The sequence below is a fragment of the Cylas formicarius genome, unplaced genomic scaffold (assembly GCF_029955315.1).
Source record: "Cylas formicarius isolate icCylForm1 unplaced genomic scaffold, icCylForm1.1 PGA_scaffold_1__22_contigs__length_36826433, whole genome shotgun sequence".
Taxonomy (NCBI): domain Eukaryota; kingdom Metazoa; phylum Arthropoda; class Insecta; order Coleoptera; family Brentidae; genus Cylas; species Cylas formicarius.
This window is the reverse complement of record NW_026844264.1, coordinates 7,773,232-7,791,765: the sequence shown is the minus strand read 5'-3', so window position 1 is coordinate 7,791,765 and position 18,534 is coordinate 7,773,232. Positions and strand designations below refer to the sequence as shown.

At 34.6% G+C, this 18,534-nt stretch overlaps 1 protein-coding gene across 10 annotated transcripts in view; it reads left to right on the top strand.

Moving 5' to 3' along the window:
* The window catches only part of LOC132696174 (protein still life, isoforms C/SIF type 2), a 255,922-nt gene extending 239,754 nt beyond the window's left edge, over nt 1-16,168 (top strand). For 5 of the 10 annotated variants that reach the window (XM_060660841.1, XM_060660844.1, XM_060660845.1 and 2 more), the window contains 12 exons: nt 114-235; nt 1,132-1,305; nt 1,361-1,555; nt 5,715-5,823; nt 5,894-6,073; nt 7,731-7,849; nt 8,025-8,201; nt 8,254-8,441; nt 9,959-10,290; nt 10,391-10,526; nt 11,727-11,830; nt 13,186-16,168. In XM_060660841.1, coding sequence (XP_060516824.1) covers nt 114-235; nt 1,132-1,305; nt 1,361-1,555; nt 5,715-5,823; nt 5,894-6,073; nt 7,731-7,849; nt 8,025-8,201; nt 8,254-8,441; nt 9,959-10,290; nt 10,391-10,526; nt 11,727-11,830; nt 13,186-13,349 — 2,000 coding nt within the window. In that variant the 3' untranslated portion in view covers nt 13,350-16,168. The remainder of the gene's footprint in view (nt 1-113; nt 236-1,131; nt 1,306-1,360; nt 1,556-5,714; nt 5,824-5,893; nt 6,074-7,730; nt 7,850-8,024; nt 8,202-8,253; nt 8,442-9,958; nt 10,291-10,390; nt 10,527-11,726; nt 11,831-13,185) is intronic. The other 5 variants (XM_060660849.1, XM_060660847.1, XM_060660846.1 and 2 more) reach the window with 2 other exon arrangements.
* The last annotated feature ends 2,366 nt before the right edge of the window (nt 16,169-18,534 follow it).

Genomic DNA, 18,534 nt, shown 5'->3' with positions numbered 1-18,534 from the left:
GGAACTTTTTCCCACCATTTGAAAGATTGTTTGAGTTGAAGTTGAGTTGGAGTGTTAAATGCCGATAACAGTGTGTTTGTTGAAGATATAATCTACCAAATGTCGACTTTCAGGTAAAGATAGGTATTCTACCGAATCGGAAAATCCATCTTCGTCCCTGACCGACTCAAGTATGAAAGTGTCATCGAGGACTAACTCGTTCGAGATAGAAAATCTATTAAAAACAGCGGAACAGGTAAGTTATCCCTCAGCAATATATTGAGTAATTTCATAACAATTTGTATATGTAGATTTTTTTTAACCATATTGCCTTGTTGATATTCTGCGCTGCAGAAAACTATATTTGTATATATCTATGCATTATGGAGTCAAATATTTTGGCAGGAAAAAAATAGCTTCAAAGGTAAAACAAAGAATACCATCAGCATCTAGTGCCTTATTGCGCTTGAGCATTACAGACATCCTTAAAAATAATCGGTCAACAGAAACAGTGGCTATTGATTTACGATTAGTCAACTCAACATCACTTGGGATAGCAATTGTCTGTGTATCCAGCAACATTTTCAGTCTATTAATAGTTTTTATTTCTACCATTGGTGTCTGTTCGTGGTTTACTCACATCTTTATGAAGGAAAAACTGGTACTCCACTCAAACTTTTTCACATGAATATTTCCATTCGACGGCCTAGTCAACTCTGCATAAAAGCCACTCCTTCCATTTTTCTTTGTCACATGGATGGTGCTTGATTAATGTTATTTAATAAAAAGTATCACATTATTGCCAAATCGTTCTTAATACTGGTCTCGTTGAATGTTATTTATCGGATAAATATTATTTCATATTTCTGCATTTTTCCTTTTTTTTATGAATCTGTTATTTTCCTCGGAAGTATTTATTAGTTTATTTATATTGGATTGATCTTCTACATGAAATAAATTTCATGAGGTTACTCACTTGACAAAGCGCAGTCTTCATCTTTTTTCTTTAGTCTTTTTGGATATTCTACCGCTAACACTTTGTTTTAATTTTCGGGAGTAGATAACCAAAGGGGGTTCCACAACCCATAATCTTATAAATTTACAGTCGTCCCCTTAAATAGCATAATATTTACACAGTCCTTTTGGTTTCAGGTGACCGGTTTTTGCCGTTCGCCGATCGAGGTCCGTAAACAATCAAGCCCGACGGGCAGCGTAGTCAGTAATACGTCACAGGCAATACACACTCCTTCTAGGCAGCTATCGGATGCCGAAAAACTCAGGAAAGTTGTACTGGAATTGATCGATACAGAACGAACTTACGTTAAGGTACCGGCGAGCCTCTATTATTACTCTCATTATGCGCGACTTTCTATCGTTACAGCATTTGAACAATCTTCTGGAGAACTATTTGGAACCGCTGAAAAAGGAAACCTTCCTGTCGAACGCGGAAATCAACGCGTTGTTTGGAAACATCCAAGAAATTGTTACATTCCAGCGACAATTCCTCCAGAACCTCGAAGAAGCTTTAGATTTGGAACCCGAGTTTTATAAATTCGAACACAGTAGTCAGTTTAAGGTCAGTACAGGTATTCATTGTTATTTTATGTTGATAGCTGTTTACTTATAAACATGCCCTTGAAAATTTGTAATGAATTTTGAAACACCTTTAATAAATTCGATTATAAAATCGAAATGGAACGACAATATAGTACTGTCACAGATAAATGGTTTAGACTTATTGAATGCCGGTCCTATCTTATAGACCAGCTTGGCAATAAACATGCTGTAAGTGGGCAATGTAAAAAATATCATTATAATCAAGTTTAAAAATTGATTTAAGGTGGATTTTACTTGAAAATCCATTTAACACAATTAATGGTTTATGACAGCTCTTTCAGCAACACAGCCCCTCTGTCAAATATAACAAATATTTCAATAGTCCCACGTCTATGTATATAGACTGGTAGAAATAGATTCTTAATTACCATTATTATAGGGTTCTTTGTGCATTATGTTAAATATGAAAATTATAGTCAAACTTGTGCAGTTCTGAATTTAAAAGAATGGCATACTTTGAATCCGATGTTTTATGCGTTTCTTAATTGTTTTTGTTTATTCTATATAAATTTTGGAACCTGGTTCACATTTTAATTTGTAGACTCCAGATTTTTGAGTTTCCGTGCAAAAGTTTTATTGTTTGTTGTTTGAAAATTAGAGTTATTGGCAACTGCTAGTCAGTTATAATTTTATTTATCAAATAGTGGACGTAACCATTGTTAAAAGCTATTCGTTTTATAACTTTTAATTCAAAATATTCTGTGAACAGTATATTAAGTAGTCTGCGGAGAAAAAAATCAATGGCAGCCATTTTGTAATTGTGAGAGTGATTAGAGTTATTACATATTACCGTGTCCATGTGTGAGGGCTTATGGTGAATGTAGAAACCTAATCTGTTTTGTAATTCAGTTATAGTTAAATATAGAATGCTGTCTATGGTAAGTTTTATACTGTGCTGTATAAAGGTGTCTTTTTATTCTAATGAAACAATCCAAAAGCATTACGCACTTACTATACCACCAAAGAAAAGTTCTACTCAGAAGATGTTCACGTATATTGAATCCTATGGAAATATAATATTGGCTACAAAATTCTTAATATTTTCGGCCTGAACACACTATTAAACTACCTAACAAACTATAACTAATAAACATTAAACTATCTAACAAATATTATGGTAGGGTTAATTTGTTACTGAGCAAGAATATTATATATAAAGTTTATTAGATGGATCGGTGGAAATACTAGGAAATAGCTTTTTGGTGAGCTTTCAACTAAAGAAAAGAAACTGCATTAGGAGGAGTTTTAATGCCTTTAAAACTGAGAACGTCAAAGACAATTTTTAAAAAACAATTAAGCTAAATCACAAAAAACTCGAAAATCCGGAGTCTATAAGTTAAGATGTGGATGATGTCCCAGAGTGTATATCAGAAAAACAGTAAATATATTTAAGAAACGCACTAACGAACATAAAGGAGCGTATAAAAATCAAAGTTCGAATTTTAAGTATAATTAATAAAGATAAATCAATAAAATGAGTTATTCGAATTGGATTTGAGGGGTCTCTGTTTTTAAAAGTATATTTATAACCCTACAAAAATGGTAATCAAGAATCTAATTGTACCCGTTTATATATATAGCCTGCGAAATATTGTAATATGTAATGTTTCAATGTAATATAATAATGTATAAAGCTAATACAATATTGCTTGTGCTACTTGCTTCTTCTTCTTCTCAAGGTGAATTTAGAGTGTTGACATCTTCGGCAAAATAATTATCATCTTGCGCTACTCTTAAAAGTTACTGCGAATTTAGACCGGTTCACTCTTTAACATTAACTATACTGTTTGCTATCAGTCCCTCATTCAAGTCGTTTATTGTATTGCATTTTACTATTTTTGTTATTGTATTTTGTGCCTCTGTATATGTTTCCCGAATAATTGGTCTTGCATCTATTGATGATTCCTAAAAATTCTCCATCCCAGTTCATTCTTCTTCTGCTGTACCTTTTGAAATGTCACACCAAACAGTTGGCCACGTACATTCAGAGTTTATAATTATATTTGGTGTATTTTGATTGAAACGAGCGAATCCTTGGGAATCTGGTCTGACTGACAGCTTGTCTTACTTAGGCTCCCGTGTCTTCAAGTCCTGTAGAATTGACTCTCCAGATTTCCACCCCGAAAATGCTGCTGTTATCTGGCTCTCGGCTACATGACCCCCGGATCGCCTATATAAAATCGGCTCGTTCTGTGAAGCCCCGGCTCCACCCCCTCTCTTAAAGAGCCAGTCAGTCACCTTTGCGTAGTTTGCAAATACAAATGATCGTGTGTATATTCACAGAACTATATGTTACGTTCAATACTATTGTTGGGCGTGGTTTCTTATTCTATGAAATGCTCTTCTGCCAGCTTCTACAAGGCTAAGTATTTCGGTCTCTGTGCTGACAAGTAGACAAATATCTGAATTTGTCCAACTTGTTTTAATTCTTTTGTTATTGATAATTATATTAGCATTCACATTTGAATTCTTAGAAATGACTATCGAATTTGTTTTTTATAGTGTGTTTATCTTACGGCCAAACGTATCCTCCATTTATACTATGGCAATAATAATATTCTACAATCCTTGCTGTCTAGCTTTAACATGTTGTAGTCTGCACACGTTATATTGTTCACGAATCTTCCGTTTACTTGTATGATTTCTTATATGTTTTGTAAAACTTTATAATAGATTTGATTACAGTACAACTTCCTATTAGGTTAGTCATTTCTGTACGCCCTTTTATGATCTATAAAGCATAGGTCCAAGCAAACCAATTATATATTCGCTTTTGTATGATTCTTAGTGATCTTCGGTATAGAGCTCATCAAACTGATCATTCTATGCGCATTGCACACCGGTAAACTTATACATTATAACAATTAACAATTTGATTGAAAGTATAGGAATTTTACTATTGGAATAACCTAATATTCCACCTTTCCGAAAATGTAGTTTACTTAATATTTCATGCATAGATTTTTGGCCACTTCTATCAAACAGATTATTATTAGTGAGGTTGTCGCATTCTAAAGAAAATGTCTTCATCAAGTTGTTTGCTTTCAGTATATTGGTCATAATACAAGTTTCTGGTTGCTTCTTCATTCTTTCATGAAACAAACTATAGTATCCCATTTATTAGACAACTAACCAAAGCTAGCAGTGCCCAGTTGTTTTCTATATTTGCCTGATTTTTCAAAACTCAGGCTATATTTTTGGACGGATAATTTTAATAACTCTTTAATTATTTTTTACTTTGATTTTCAATTATCCAGGATATTCAACAAATTTAAAACTAAACGAAAAGTTGATACTTCAAACGATGACGACTATGGTTCAGAAGATCATTTCCCTCTTTCAATAATAAAGTACATTCTAGTGAATTCACAGGATATAAAACTGAATGAAAAAAAATAAGGGACATATGATTGTAGATGGACATAAATAATGCTGCAAGAATGAAAAATGTTAAATATCTCGCTGCATCAGCAGGCATTGTAACTGTTAAAAATGGTTTCATATGAAATTATAGTTAAGTGACAAATAAAGATGGCTATTCAAATATATTTCTGAATTTGCGCCCAGTGTTGGGTGTACTTAACGCAAGAAGTATGAATTAAAAAAGAACATTTTATTCACATCTTCATAGCATGCAGGAGAAAATGAATGTACTTGTTTGGTATTCTTCATTGCTGATTGTCGTTTTTCCACGTTAAGATTAATTCACTTTATGGATAGTGCTGATGACTCTTGAAAAACGAAAACTATCAAAAATTTCTTCACAGAAGCATATTCCATATCTCTTTGCAAATTCGAAATTTGCAAAATATAGTACCATAAACTTATTATCAATATGATAAGTCCATCAGAAAAATTAATCAATTCATAGTCCTAAATTTCTCGACATCTGAAAAATTAAGAAAAAATCACTATTTGACAACAGAACTAATACAAGTATTAATACTTCCCACTTCCTTTGAGTAAGAAAAATACTCAATATAAAAGGACTCATTTGTACATACTTACTATTTTTTCGGATAATCATTTAAGCCCTGGTAATCCAAACTGCAGTTATTAAGTTTTAACCATTTATCTGCGCTAACACAATATTTATTTGAACGTCATTTTCTTTGCAGAACGTCTTATTTTCAATCGGCAGTGCCTTCTTGTACTACGTAAATCATTTCAAATTATACAGCTCGTTTTGCGCTAGCCACAGCAAAGCACAGAAAGTGCTACACCCGAGTAAGTAGTTGCAAAAAAATAAGGCACCCCCTCGAAAATACTATGTTGTCGTTAATTAAAACGTCTTTAGATGAAGGAAACCAGGCGCTCCAGGAATTTCTGGCTGCCAGGAATCCGAAGCAGCAACATTCGTCTACCCTAGAATCATATCTTATTAAACCGATACAGCGAATATTAAAGTATCCTTTGTTGCTCCAACAGTTGAGGAATTTAACCGATTCGAGTACCGACGAGCATCAGCATTTAGTGGGTACGTGAATATAATTTTCTATTAGGGGGGGTTCGCTTATAACGGCGGTTTCCCGGTTCTCCCCTAATTAAAGGGAATTAGTATTAAACATTATAATATCGTCTATCGGATCAGAAACTTGAAGGGGTTTTGCTCTAAATTCGCGTCTCCTGCCAATATTTGTTATTATCATTATCTTTTACCTCAATTTTTTTATTAATTTTCAAATTTAACACTCTAGCGACCAGCGATAATATTTAATTTTTCTTTATTTTGGACCACGATAATTTTTTAAAATTTTGGCTAAAAAAGCGTATACATATATTATAATTAGTTTCAAGGGAGTGGATGAGTTATAAATGTATAAGCGGCTGATGAAAAAAACATATATTTTAATTTATCTTTAGTTTATATATTGGGTCAGGTTTTATTTAAAAGAATCACATTGAATATTGCGAATCTATTTCTTCGGTATTCTTCATTACTGAGTGTCGCACTTCCACGTTATGCTTCATCGACTTTTAAACAACGTGAATTATCACAATTTTCTCCATCTCATTCCATATCTCCATGCGGACTCGAAATTAAATTAAATATCCGGACATCACTTTCCTGTTAAGTTTTCGACAGATTATCAATAGAATAAGTCGATCACAAAAATTAATCAATTCATAGTCCTAAATATCTCGTTTCGTTTGTAACCTGAATGTTTTTTTCAAGGAATGTATTTCTTATGTTTAAGAAAAAATTATATCAGTTTTATTCTCATTTAATATATTTAATTTATTTATTTAATATTCTCAATTAATATAATAATAATAATAATAATAATAAATAAAATTAAATTGAAGTGGGTACCATTTTTATACTCAAGGATAATTATCGCGAACTTTAATTTTAATTTTTAGAGTATGAACTATTTTATTCATTGCAAATTTCACCACACCAACTGGAATTTATTTTTAAGATTTTATAATATTTCTAATAATCATTTTACTCAAATAGGTTTTAAATACACTGTTCGACCATTTTCGGGAATGTTACATTCAAAACGGTCACACACTCTTTGACTAACTACTTTAGGGCACCATGTTTACTATACATTAAGACATAGTCATTTAAGTCGTTTGCTAGTCTGTATCCACTTATTGCTTTTATCTTTACAAGTTACATAGTTACACATAGTTTTACATTTGTTATCAAAATTTAAAATCGTTTGTTAAAAGCAATAACATTTTTTAGTTTCTTTATAAATTTGCATTAAGATATATCACCATCCACGAAATTTTGAACAATATATTTTCACCATCAGAATCTTTAAGAAAGCCATCAAGGGAACATTAGTGACACGAGAACCATATTCTCTTGAAGAATACTTTGGTTAATTTGGTGTGTACGTAATAACACTTATTTGAACAAAGCCTATTATTATTATTAATATTATTATTATTATTAGCTATCTGACTATTTGCAAAAAAATATGGAATAGGTTTTTATGACGTAGTATCTAAAACTTCATCACCAGTTGCTCTAAGTATTAAATTAGTAAATTTTTAAATTATTCTCTCAAACCCTATGGCCCGGAAAAAAATTTCACCAAAATCAACGACCAGTGCCGCTTCAAAACCCTGAAATAGTGTTACCGGGTTGGTTAGCTCAAATATACATTTACTTGCAGAGGCTCTAAAAGGAATGGAAAAAGTAGCCGAGCATATAAACGAAATGCAACGCATCCACGAAGAATACGGCGCTATATTCGACCATTTGTTCCGGCAACATCAAAAATCCTGTAAACAAGTACGTACCAACTATTTTTTTCAGTGCAACCGACATCAGTGTTATGACAACTTATAATTATAATGCTCTATAATGACCACCTAGTCTTTGAGATTGAAGTAACCTCCATGATTGATAGAAAGCCTTTGGAAAGGAAAAGTATCAGTTATACTTAAAACCAACCACCTCTTTCCAGTCAATCGACTTGAGTCCTGGAGATCTCCTGTACTATGGCGGAGTCGAATGGCTCAACATTTCCGACTTTCTGGGTAAAATCAAGAAGGGACTGGAGTTGCATGCGATGTGTTTCGTCTTCAAAACCGCCGTTGTATTCTTGTGCAAGGAGCGGTTGCGACAGAAGAAGAAACTAATGGCAAGACCCTCGGTTCTTGCACGCTTTCGTATTAATCGTGCCGTATTTGTAGGGCGTGGCTAGCAAGGCGTCTTCATCGGAGGTGGAAATTATAAGGTACCAAGTACTCATTCCCGTCACGGAAGTGCAAGTCCGCGCATCCTCGGCTAAAGATATGGATTCGCATTTCCTTTGGGAACTGATTCATTTGAGGAGCCAGCTACAACGAAGGTCCGAAAAAGTCTACGTCTTATCGAATAGGTATGCCAATGCTTAAGAATGAAAGACGACTCATAACCAAAACAAATCATATAGCGACAGCTCGGTACTAAGCAGCAAGAGAACTATTTTATTGCCTTTAAGTTTGTAAGTCTTGCAATATGTTTGCAGACATTAATAAACTTGGAGTGCATATATATATATATATATATATATATATATATATATATATATATATATATATATATATATATATATATATATATATATATATATATATAGAATATTTCGGCTTCAGAGAGACAATTATGTTGACATAATTAGAAATCAACCAATTGCTATTGCCCTTATTGTTTCATGCTCAATCTTATTTTTGTGATTTAGTTTGTGTTTTTCTTTTGTTTTAGTTCTGTTTTATATTTATCTAATTATCGCTCCACCACGGAGTGGGTCCTGGCTGAGTGTACAATTTGTTTTCCAAATGACTCTTTCTTCCATCAACTTATAATTAAAAGGGATCTCATTTTTTATAGGTCTGATTTGCTGTTATTTCTCCAACTTTTTCTGGGACTCGAGTAGTCTTCTATCTGTCGTCGTGCAGGCTTTGTACTGCCTATCTTCATCTATGGAATTTAACCTCTTCGACAACGTACCTCGTACCTCTGCACCTTGGATTTCTGCATTAGTTCTAATGCAATAACGGTTGCTATGGCCTAAAAATCTTTTCCAGGATTTTCCGTTCAAAACGTCTGAGTCTACTTTTATTTGTACATGTTATCGTAAATCTGGCTATGGATTTATATAATTCGATTTTTAAACTCCCATTAGACTTTTCGACATCATTCTGGTTGCAAATAGACAGCGATATACAGACTGGATTCTACCCATAATTTCTTCAGTAACGTCGCTGTCTGCTGTAAGGTATTTGCAGCGCAGCTCTTTTAAAGTTGAAATTGTTGACTGCGACGCCTGGTTGAAAATGCCATTTACTTTTACGACGGAATCTCCTATGAGGTCGGTTTCATCTGATACAAATTTAGTGATCTGGATAACCCTTTTTGCAAAAAGATCTACCAGTGTGATATAAGTTTATCTTTCTTTGAGATCTTCTAATTTCCTGAGTCACTGCTTGGCCTTGGTCATTCTTAAGTGTCAAAATGGATCCGACTGATTTTATTATCAAACAAAATTGCCGAATATGCTCTGAAGTCCGATTTTGTGTGGTCTTGTTGTTTTGCATCGTATTTATTACGCTCGAACTATCTTTTTTTTATTCCTACTTGTTTTCTTGTCTCTTTTCACCAACTCGTATAATTTTCTTTACTTTCTTTCATCTTGTGTTGTAACATTAACTTCTTTGCTTTTTGTCTGGCTTTTAGGAGTTATATCATTCATGGTCATGAATAGTCACCATGTTTTTACCATCTCTACGAAAACGTTCTGATCGGTTTCTGTTAATAATTGTAAAATTCTCTTATCTAACTATCTCTTCCCTTATTCATTGTGCGTTTTATACCCTTTTTTCAAAGTTTTTGTTTAACTACAATTTGTTTGATTAGCACCGCCGAATTCCGGAACGCCTTTTTGAAAACGATCAGGCAGATAATCAGGGAATCGGTCAGGAACATGTCGATACCATCAACGAAACCTGGAACCGGACCGGGAATTCTTCTGGTTACGGGACATAAAGGTGAACACATAAACAGCCAAACCTTGGAGAGGCCCAAACAACACGTGATCATTCAAGGATCCCATACGCTGGGCAAGACGAAAAAGTCACAGAAGTCGCAGAGGCTCTCGGCCGGTAACATTGATTACGACAACGCGATCCAAGATGGAGACGTTAGCGGCGGATTCCGAGGGAGAAGCAAAACTGTAGGAGACGCAGCTGGTAAGTGCTGCGCTATGGTATTTGTAATGTGATAACTTCCCTTATAGCCCTTTAGAAGAATTTCAAAGTTACTTCGTAACATCCCGATAAAATATTTCAGATCCGCAAAAACCTCGACTCGTTAACCATGAAAGAAATGACGCTGGTGCAAAATCCGAAGGAGAAGAAGATTCCCAAGCAGGCCCGGCAAAAGCCAAAGCTACGTTAGGGCGGACTCCCAATCATTTGACCTTGAGGTAAGGCCACTTATCCCAACTATGATTAATTAAATCACCAAAAGTTAAGGCGATAAACAGGATGAAAATTTTACTTACTTTTGTACGATGACACTTCAGTAGTGCCCGATACGCCCTGTCATATGCACGACATAAGTAAAACCATTTTGAGTCCCTTATTTTAACTGAACTAAACACGAGGGCCACTTGAAAAGTTTCCGACCTAAAAATGATACATTTTTTCTGTTTTTTTATTGTTCTACATAGTCTCCTATTTCTCTAGTCCCCAGCGTTTTTCTTCACAAAATAATTGTTCTCGAAGGTAATTGCCTTCTCATTTGGCGAAAATTTTTGTCCTCCAAGCGCAGTTTTCAGATGAGGGAACAAAAAGAAGTCCCTTAAGGTTAGATCTGGTGAGTCAGGCGAACAGTCAAGCAGTTCAAACCGTAATTCGTGGATTAGTGCCCTGGCAACCGTTAGGGTTTGAGATCACGTTGTCTTGGTGAAACATTATTTCTTTTCTTTGCACATGTGGCCGTTTTTCCATAATTTATGTCCTCAGCATGCAAAAGAATGAAACTTCTGTGCAAATGATACTGCATTTGTGTTTTCTTAAAAATATCCTTCTTAGTCAAGAGCTAGAAGAGGCTGACTTGACTTTGTTTCACAACTGACTGTGTCGAAATAAATTCAGTTAATGTAAATAAGATTGTATAAAATAGAAACATAAACCAAGAGATGATATAAATATATATTTCAATAATGTTATACTAAAAGGAATCAGTGAATATAAATATCTTGGCTTAGTAATAACGGATAATTTAAGTTGTATCGCACATATAAACGGCATTGAAGAAAAGATTGTCCCAATAGTACGGCAATAAGAAGATGTGCAAAATACTTGAGCAACTTCAAACTACTCTTGTAAAACTGTATTATTCCACTACCTTTACATTACTTGATTCCCTGATAGGGAAATGCTCCGATATATTTAATGACAAAATTTAATGAACAAAAAACAAAGCTGTTAAAAACTGTTTTTCTTCTGAATTTTTATACCAACGGAAAAAGTACAACCAGAAACCAGTTTCCATGCGTACAATGCACGAAGCTGCAATCGCCTACGAAGCCCCTTTAGCAGAACCGCAAAAACGCAAAAATCTCATTTTATATACATAAATAATTTGATTTGTTGATTTTGGTGTCATAATTCCTTTCCAGCACCACATCAACTTTGTCGGCTGGCAGTACCGGTAGCCAAGCTCGACTAATTCAATCGTCTCATCCTCCGGAGAAATTCTATCCGATCCAAACCGAAGACCTAGGTAAGCATTCAAAGGAACCGCGAAACCATCAGCATGCTAATGCCCACCCAGCGTCCCCGAACGCGAAGGCTTCCGCGATAAAAAAAGTTTCTCTCGATCAAAAAGACGTCAAGGTTCCTGTCAGTATAATGAAAAAAACGCCTCCCAAAGAGTTCTCGAGTCAGTCAGAGAGAGTAAGCCCCAATCATTTGTCTCCTGCGTGTAGTCCTAAAACCTCACGTAGCGTTAGTCCCAGAAGAAGCTCCAGGCCTAGGCGGGTCAACAAAAAAATCTCCAAAAACGGAAACGACTCTGCGAAACGCGTGTCTAGGTCTATGAGCATTGAGAATCCCACTTGTGTCGAATGCTACTTATCCGGAAAATCAGACATAGTGGTGTTGAGTGATTTTGGTTAAACTATTGTACCCGTTTAAAACCGAATATAATCAAAATGTTAAGTTAAAAATAAATGTGTTAAAACACACAATGCTCGACTTATTAATTCCTCAGAGCGATTAAATTCAACTCTAGTTTGTCTTAATTTTAAAACTAAAACCTAAACCAAATAAATATCTGCTCCTAAATGCTTCAGGATTTGTCTCCTTACTGATTTAGTGCTGGCAGTCTTGATCTCAACTACTGGTAGTCAAAAAGAAACTTAGGCTTTAGAAATAGAGACAAAATATGTCGCGAGCTTAGTTTTGGTTAGTTTTGTCCATAATTAAAGCGAAATGTAGTTACTCTCTCCTCATTTTCAATTTGGTAACTGATATTTTCTAGCTACATGCAACATGAGATATTACAACAATAAATATAAAACTATGAGGTTAATTACTTGCTTACCTTATGCGTCCGCTTCAGACTCGTCATTGGTAACCTTGGGATTTAAAATAATAGTGCTCTACTGTTGGCTTCTGTCTTGACCTCCTATGGAATTCTCTTCTCTCTTCAATTTTTTTAGTGTAGACAGTAGATATTCTTGTTGATAGCGAATGGGTGTGTCTAGTTGGAAAATGTAGACCTCACTAAGGTGAACTTTTAGGGAGGAAGCCTGCTTTCTACCATACACAAGGCTGTGCCAGTTGCCACAGTTCTCATTGATTGTCTCGTTGTGTCTGCTCGATTTTGGAACTTTAAACATTTAATTACTCTCTCTGAAACAGTACTTTAAGCTCCGGGAGATTTTTGAGGCAATTTGTAGCGAACCCCTTTCAATTACTCACCATTTGCACTCCTGAGATGGCAGCCCATCACTTCACCCGGTATTCCCTTTTTTAAATGTGTCCTTGCACTTGGTGTTGACGTTTGAATGTGTTTAAGCATTGTCGGATGTAAAAAAAAAACTAACCAAAACTAACCGCACTGTGTTGTTATAGGATCGCCCGTTTGGAAGCCGAGGGATAGTACATTTGAGCAGACCTCAACGTCGCTACCGCGCAAGAATCGCTCAGAACAAAACGCTTTAAGCGCATCGCGCAAGTCTCTTGTCGAAACAACCAGCGCAGGTCTGGAAATGCATAACTCTTATGCTCATCATTAGGACTCGTCGTACACACACACATACATACATACACACACAACAAACACAGACACATACACACACTATTAATAATTATTATCGACTGTAATTTTAAATTAATGGCGTCAGCACTTTTTCCGTTGTTTTTAGCCCCAAGAGTTTATTATTCCGTGAGAATTTCGTGACGTTTGTGAGTTTATAGGGAATCTAATGCTTATATATCGAAATATTATTTGGAATTACGTTTCTATATAACTAGAGGTTTAATTGAAAATAAAAATTAATGTATAACTTAGCAGTTTAGGCTTGTAGCACCTCCTCTAACAATCATCGAGCATAATATTCCCTAAAAAACGTTAAGGTGTATTTATCCTGACGATTGTGCCGCGATATGGCCCCATATGCGAAGACATGTTTACACGTATAAGAGCAAAATATCAACACATTGCCTCTGTGCACGATGAAACAGCCTAAATTTTCTTTCAGGATTAATTTATTGCCAATAAAAGTCAAATAAAATGCAGACAATATATCAAACACAAATATAATTTTTCAAATTGGTCAGTGATTTGGAACTTTCTTGAAGTCCCTTTCCATTTGATCGCTTTTTTTTTAATACGCATGGTGTCAAAGTGAAATTTTTAGAATGCAAACTTATTAATAACTCCGGTGTATATCTCTTTGAAATTGATTTATCTTCTGTGTCTCATCTTACTACAGTTTCCTTGTGTTTTTTTTTAAATATCAACGAAACAATGGAAAAACTTGGGTATATTATCCTTTGGTGATCTCTCTCTTACGAACGCCTTACTATCGAGGGAATTCTTTTTAGTTTTTTTAATGGATTGTCTAACTTTTTTGTTAGATATTTCAATTCCAATTGGATGTTTAGACAATTATCAGATTAACTGAAGGAAATAACGCTTTTTTTGTAAATTTTATTTCAATTTAGAGGTACTACATATAAGTTATTTTTTGAAAAAGCTTAAATGCAATAAAATATAATATAATAATAATATAATAAAATATAAGTCACAGTTATTCTAATTAAATGAAATAATTAGAAAATGTAAAATTTTGTATCTTATGAAAGAAGGAATTTAACTGGAAAATAACATAAATATTATAGGGTAAATATATTCAAGCATTTACTCCAGGCAAACAAGAGACGTTTATTATACGTCGAAGTCACTTTGTCACAATGACGTCAATAAAACGTCTTATTAGGAACGTTCTTTTTGGTCATGTTTGCAAAACATTTGCCTGCGGAAATATTATCTTTTGCCCTTGTTTGCCAAACTCTAAGCTAACCAACACCAAAAAAACATGTTTTTTTTAGAAACATAAATACAGATAGGGTAGATTGCTAGTAAAAATTTCGTAATTTTTGATAGTTAGTTTGGTAATCCAGTTTCGACGTTTCTTCGCAGTCATAACGACCACATCGAAGTTTCGTAACAAAAAAGGCGTTAGGAAAACATGAGGTGGCGTATCTGGTTCTCTGGGATCTTTTTGTAGTACCCAATATATTTTTCGATTATCAAAATTTACGTGTCCAGTGGTATATGTGAGAGGAATAAATATACAAAATAAACAATTACGAATCTAGAAGACTCCGCAAATTGGTTAATCTGTTAGTGACGTTACAGAAAGGAGACTTGATATACAGGGTGTGATATATGTGATTCCTCATTTCATTTTGTGAAAAAAGTTCCCATAAATATAGGATCGGAAATGCATCCTTTACACATACTTTCTTAATTAATTCAAATGTCTCCTCACGGATTTATTTGAAATAGACAGGCATTGTATCTAAATATGGACTGACGAACTCGGTCAAAACAACCGCGTCGTTTCTCATTGAGTTGCTCCCAGCAATAATTCCATTTTTTTGATTCAGTACCGCAGTAAATCAATGCCTTAAATTTTTATCAATAAATTTAGTAAATTGGTCCTCCAAAATGCCCACCAAACTTCAAACAAATCCGTGCGAAGATATTTGAATTAATTTAAAAAACACTTTTCCAAACAAAGCTTTATCAATGCATTTCCGGAACCACATTATTAAATATGGCCGAATCTTTTTAAACACCCTGTGTATATTGACGTCATTGTCCTTTCCCGGCGATCTTGGAAGCTGCAATCACTAGGACCGGATGTTATTTCAGGACATTGTCTAAACGGACTACATCAAAATGAAAGTCCATCACCTAATAGCCAACTCAATGCTTAATTTTTGAAAAGAAAAAAAATTTTGCTAAGCGTTTGCCACAAGTTAATTATAAGCCAGAGGTAATTTTTTGATGTTTGCCCAAAACCATTTAGGTAATTCTTCAAAAAGTCAAACCTATTAGGAATATTGTGATTTGATGGTCCCTTCACTTTTTTTTCGAATGTCACACGTATACGTAACATTGTTGCCTCGATTCCACTACATTGTTGCCGGTAAAGCTACGAAGGACGGGCGGCGGACAATAAATGTAATGAAAATAATGACATTTCGATCCACCCGACCTTAAATTAATAGATAATAACACAATTCATTTCGATTTAACGATCAGTTTTTTTTAATAAGTAACAATTAATATAATCCTTGACCTCCCCCATCCAAGTGCAGCGCGTACGTGCGTAGGTGCGTAAATAAACACAACGACGGGCGACATGGGTGGATATACAAGGTACATATCAAAACGCACGAGAACAAATTAATAATTGTTAGGCAAGGCGTACCTAAGATGCCCAGTTGCTACATTTTTTAAGAATTACCTACCCCGTACAAGCTTGATTTTCCCACCGAAGTGGTCCGATCTTTTACATGATTTTCCATGTTTTGTTACTTTCATTAAAGTTTTAATGTTATCTACACTTTTCGTTTCGATCCTTTTCTACGCGTTCCCTGTTAAACCGCAAAAATGGGGTCAATGAGAGAATCCTGATGGCATAAAAAAATAAAAAGGTAAGTATGATCATTTACCAAAAATAACAATGGCTGAATTCAGAACTATCGAAAAGTTTTCTGAGGAACTGACCTGTTTATTAAAAATAAAGTATACATTCTAAATTGCTAGCAAAACAAAGACTTCGAATCACTCTATCAGAAATCAAACATCTTTCTTTCTACCATGGTTAGATCTACTGAGAGATATCCATAACCTATCTCAAAAAAAAATGTAAAATAATAAATCCTCTTTAGGTATGCCAAGGAACTACAGGCAACCCAGAATACTTAAGGCACTTCCATTGGTTTGAAAGGCGTCCCCTGGATACTCGTAAAAGGGAAAAACAATATGCTGACAGAATTAAACTTGTGCATTATTGTACATAGTATTAGGCATAGTCCGTCACACAATAAACGGTTAACGTTTTTAGTAGCAAGAAAATCAAATCAATATATTAATACGTTTTGTTTTGTTTGGTACCGTTTATATTTGGAAGGAAAGATATTTTTTACCCAATTTTCAAAAAAATCATGCTTTTATGCACTGATGGTAGTCTAATGAACAGTCTGTAATGTTTTTTGCTGAAAGTCGCAAAGCGTTTGGTACCCAACCTTCCCTCGAGCCACATCATAAAATGGATATTCTTCTTCCTCTAGATGCACGTACATTCAGAATGCTGTTGTCGCGGGTGTCGAACCAAGTATCGTCTAAGTAATATATATTTCACTATTCTATCCGATGTTGATGAATATTTTTGTCTCCATTTTGATCAAGTCCGATTTTGTTCAGAAAAATTGGCAATGTTTCATAACTGCCAGTAAATCGAAGAAATTTCTTTAAATTTCTGTTGCGATGATTCAAGTAACGGAATCTTGGGGGTCATATGTTGTTTCTAAGCGATGTAAATAAGGTTGAAAACATTGAAAAAATTGAACTAAGCGATCCCTACCTTTTAGAATACCTATCATATGGAGAGGGTCAACAAATCACCATGCTGACTGCTGTTTCTGCGTGCGAAATGTTCGGATGGTGGATATAATACTAAAAAAATTCATCCGATCTTCAAGTCAACAATTAGATCAGTGCCATGGCCAAGATGTCCGTAATACCTGCGAGTCCTGCCATTTAAGAAGAAGATACAACCGGTTTTCCTGACTCTGACATAAACGAAAATACCTGTAGTGATGTTGGTGATATATGGAGTGTTTCTCGGCAGTCACAGTTATTTTAGGTTAGGAGAGGCTTAGGTTTACCTATTGAAATCTAATTTTGCCTACCAGTAAATCGACTATTTTCTTTTAATTTTTATTGCGATGATCCAAGTAACGGAATGTGATTACTCTCATAATCTCATTTCCCTGCACACCACCATTCCAAAATACTTTCATTATGCTTTTGTTACATCATTCCGTTCTTTCTAGTGAATCACTATCAAGGAATGGACTCAAGGTTGACTTTGGAATGCCAATTGACTCCACTGTCTTCCTGATAACAGCTTCTTATTTGTTTAAGCGAACTTCAAATTTTGCATTCAAAAAATGAAAAAATAAGAATTAGTTTAAAAAATATTATAGTAAATATGACACTCTCTTTTTGGTTCGTTACTTTCCTCCATTCTACAGTCGAAATGTTCTTCAACCCACGGTTAAAACACGACAAATAGGGACTGTAAACAACTCTAATGTCTGCGCCAAGGAAGGCTGCGTTCAAGCTTCTGCGTCCATTTTTTTTTCGATTTTCTACTGTGTGTGTAAGTGACCAAAATTTGACGCTATCGACAAATTTGGCAGGAAAATCCCCTAGCGATTGGAGGGTTGGGAAGTATTTGAAAAAAATTAAAAACTGGATTTGCAAGGGTCTAAGGAAAAGAACATTTCTCGAAAACTGTTTATGGAACACGTAGAAGATTTGGCTGCATAACGTTTTATTGTTGCAAATTTTTCAAAAATGTACATTGGAATTTAAAATTAAATTAAATTTAACATTTAAATATTTAAAATTGGCGATAACTAAAGGATTGTATTTCAGATATCAGTTTCTTTTACATGACAATAAAGCTCGCATACACAAGTCTTTTGTATTTAAGGTGTTCGCCAATTGTACAGGGTGTTTGCGATATTCCGTGCAATAATAAAAAAGGTAATAGGTGCCCCAAATTTGGAGCTACCGACTTTAGATTTGGCAGAGAAGTAGAATTTTAGACCCCCATTTAAACTATTAGAGTCGAGCGCAATTAAGTACCTCAAAGTATTTTTTAAAAATTTTGA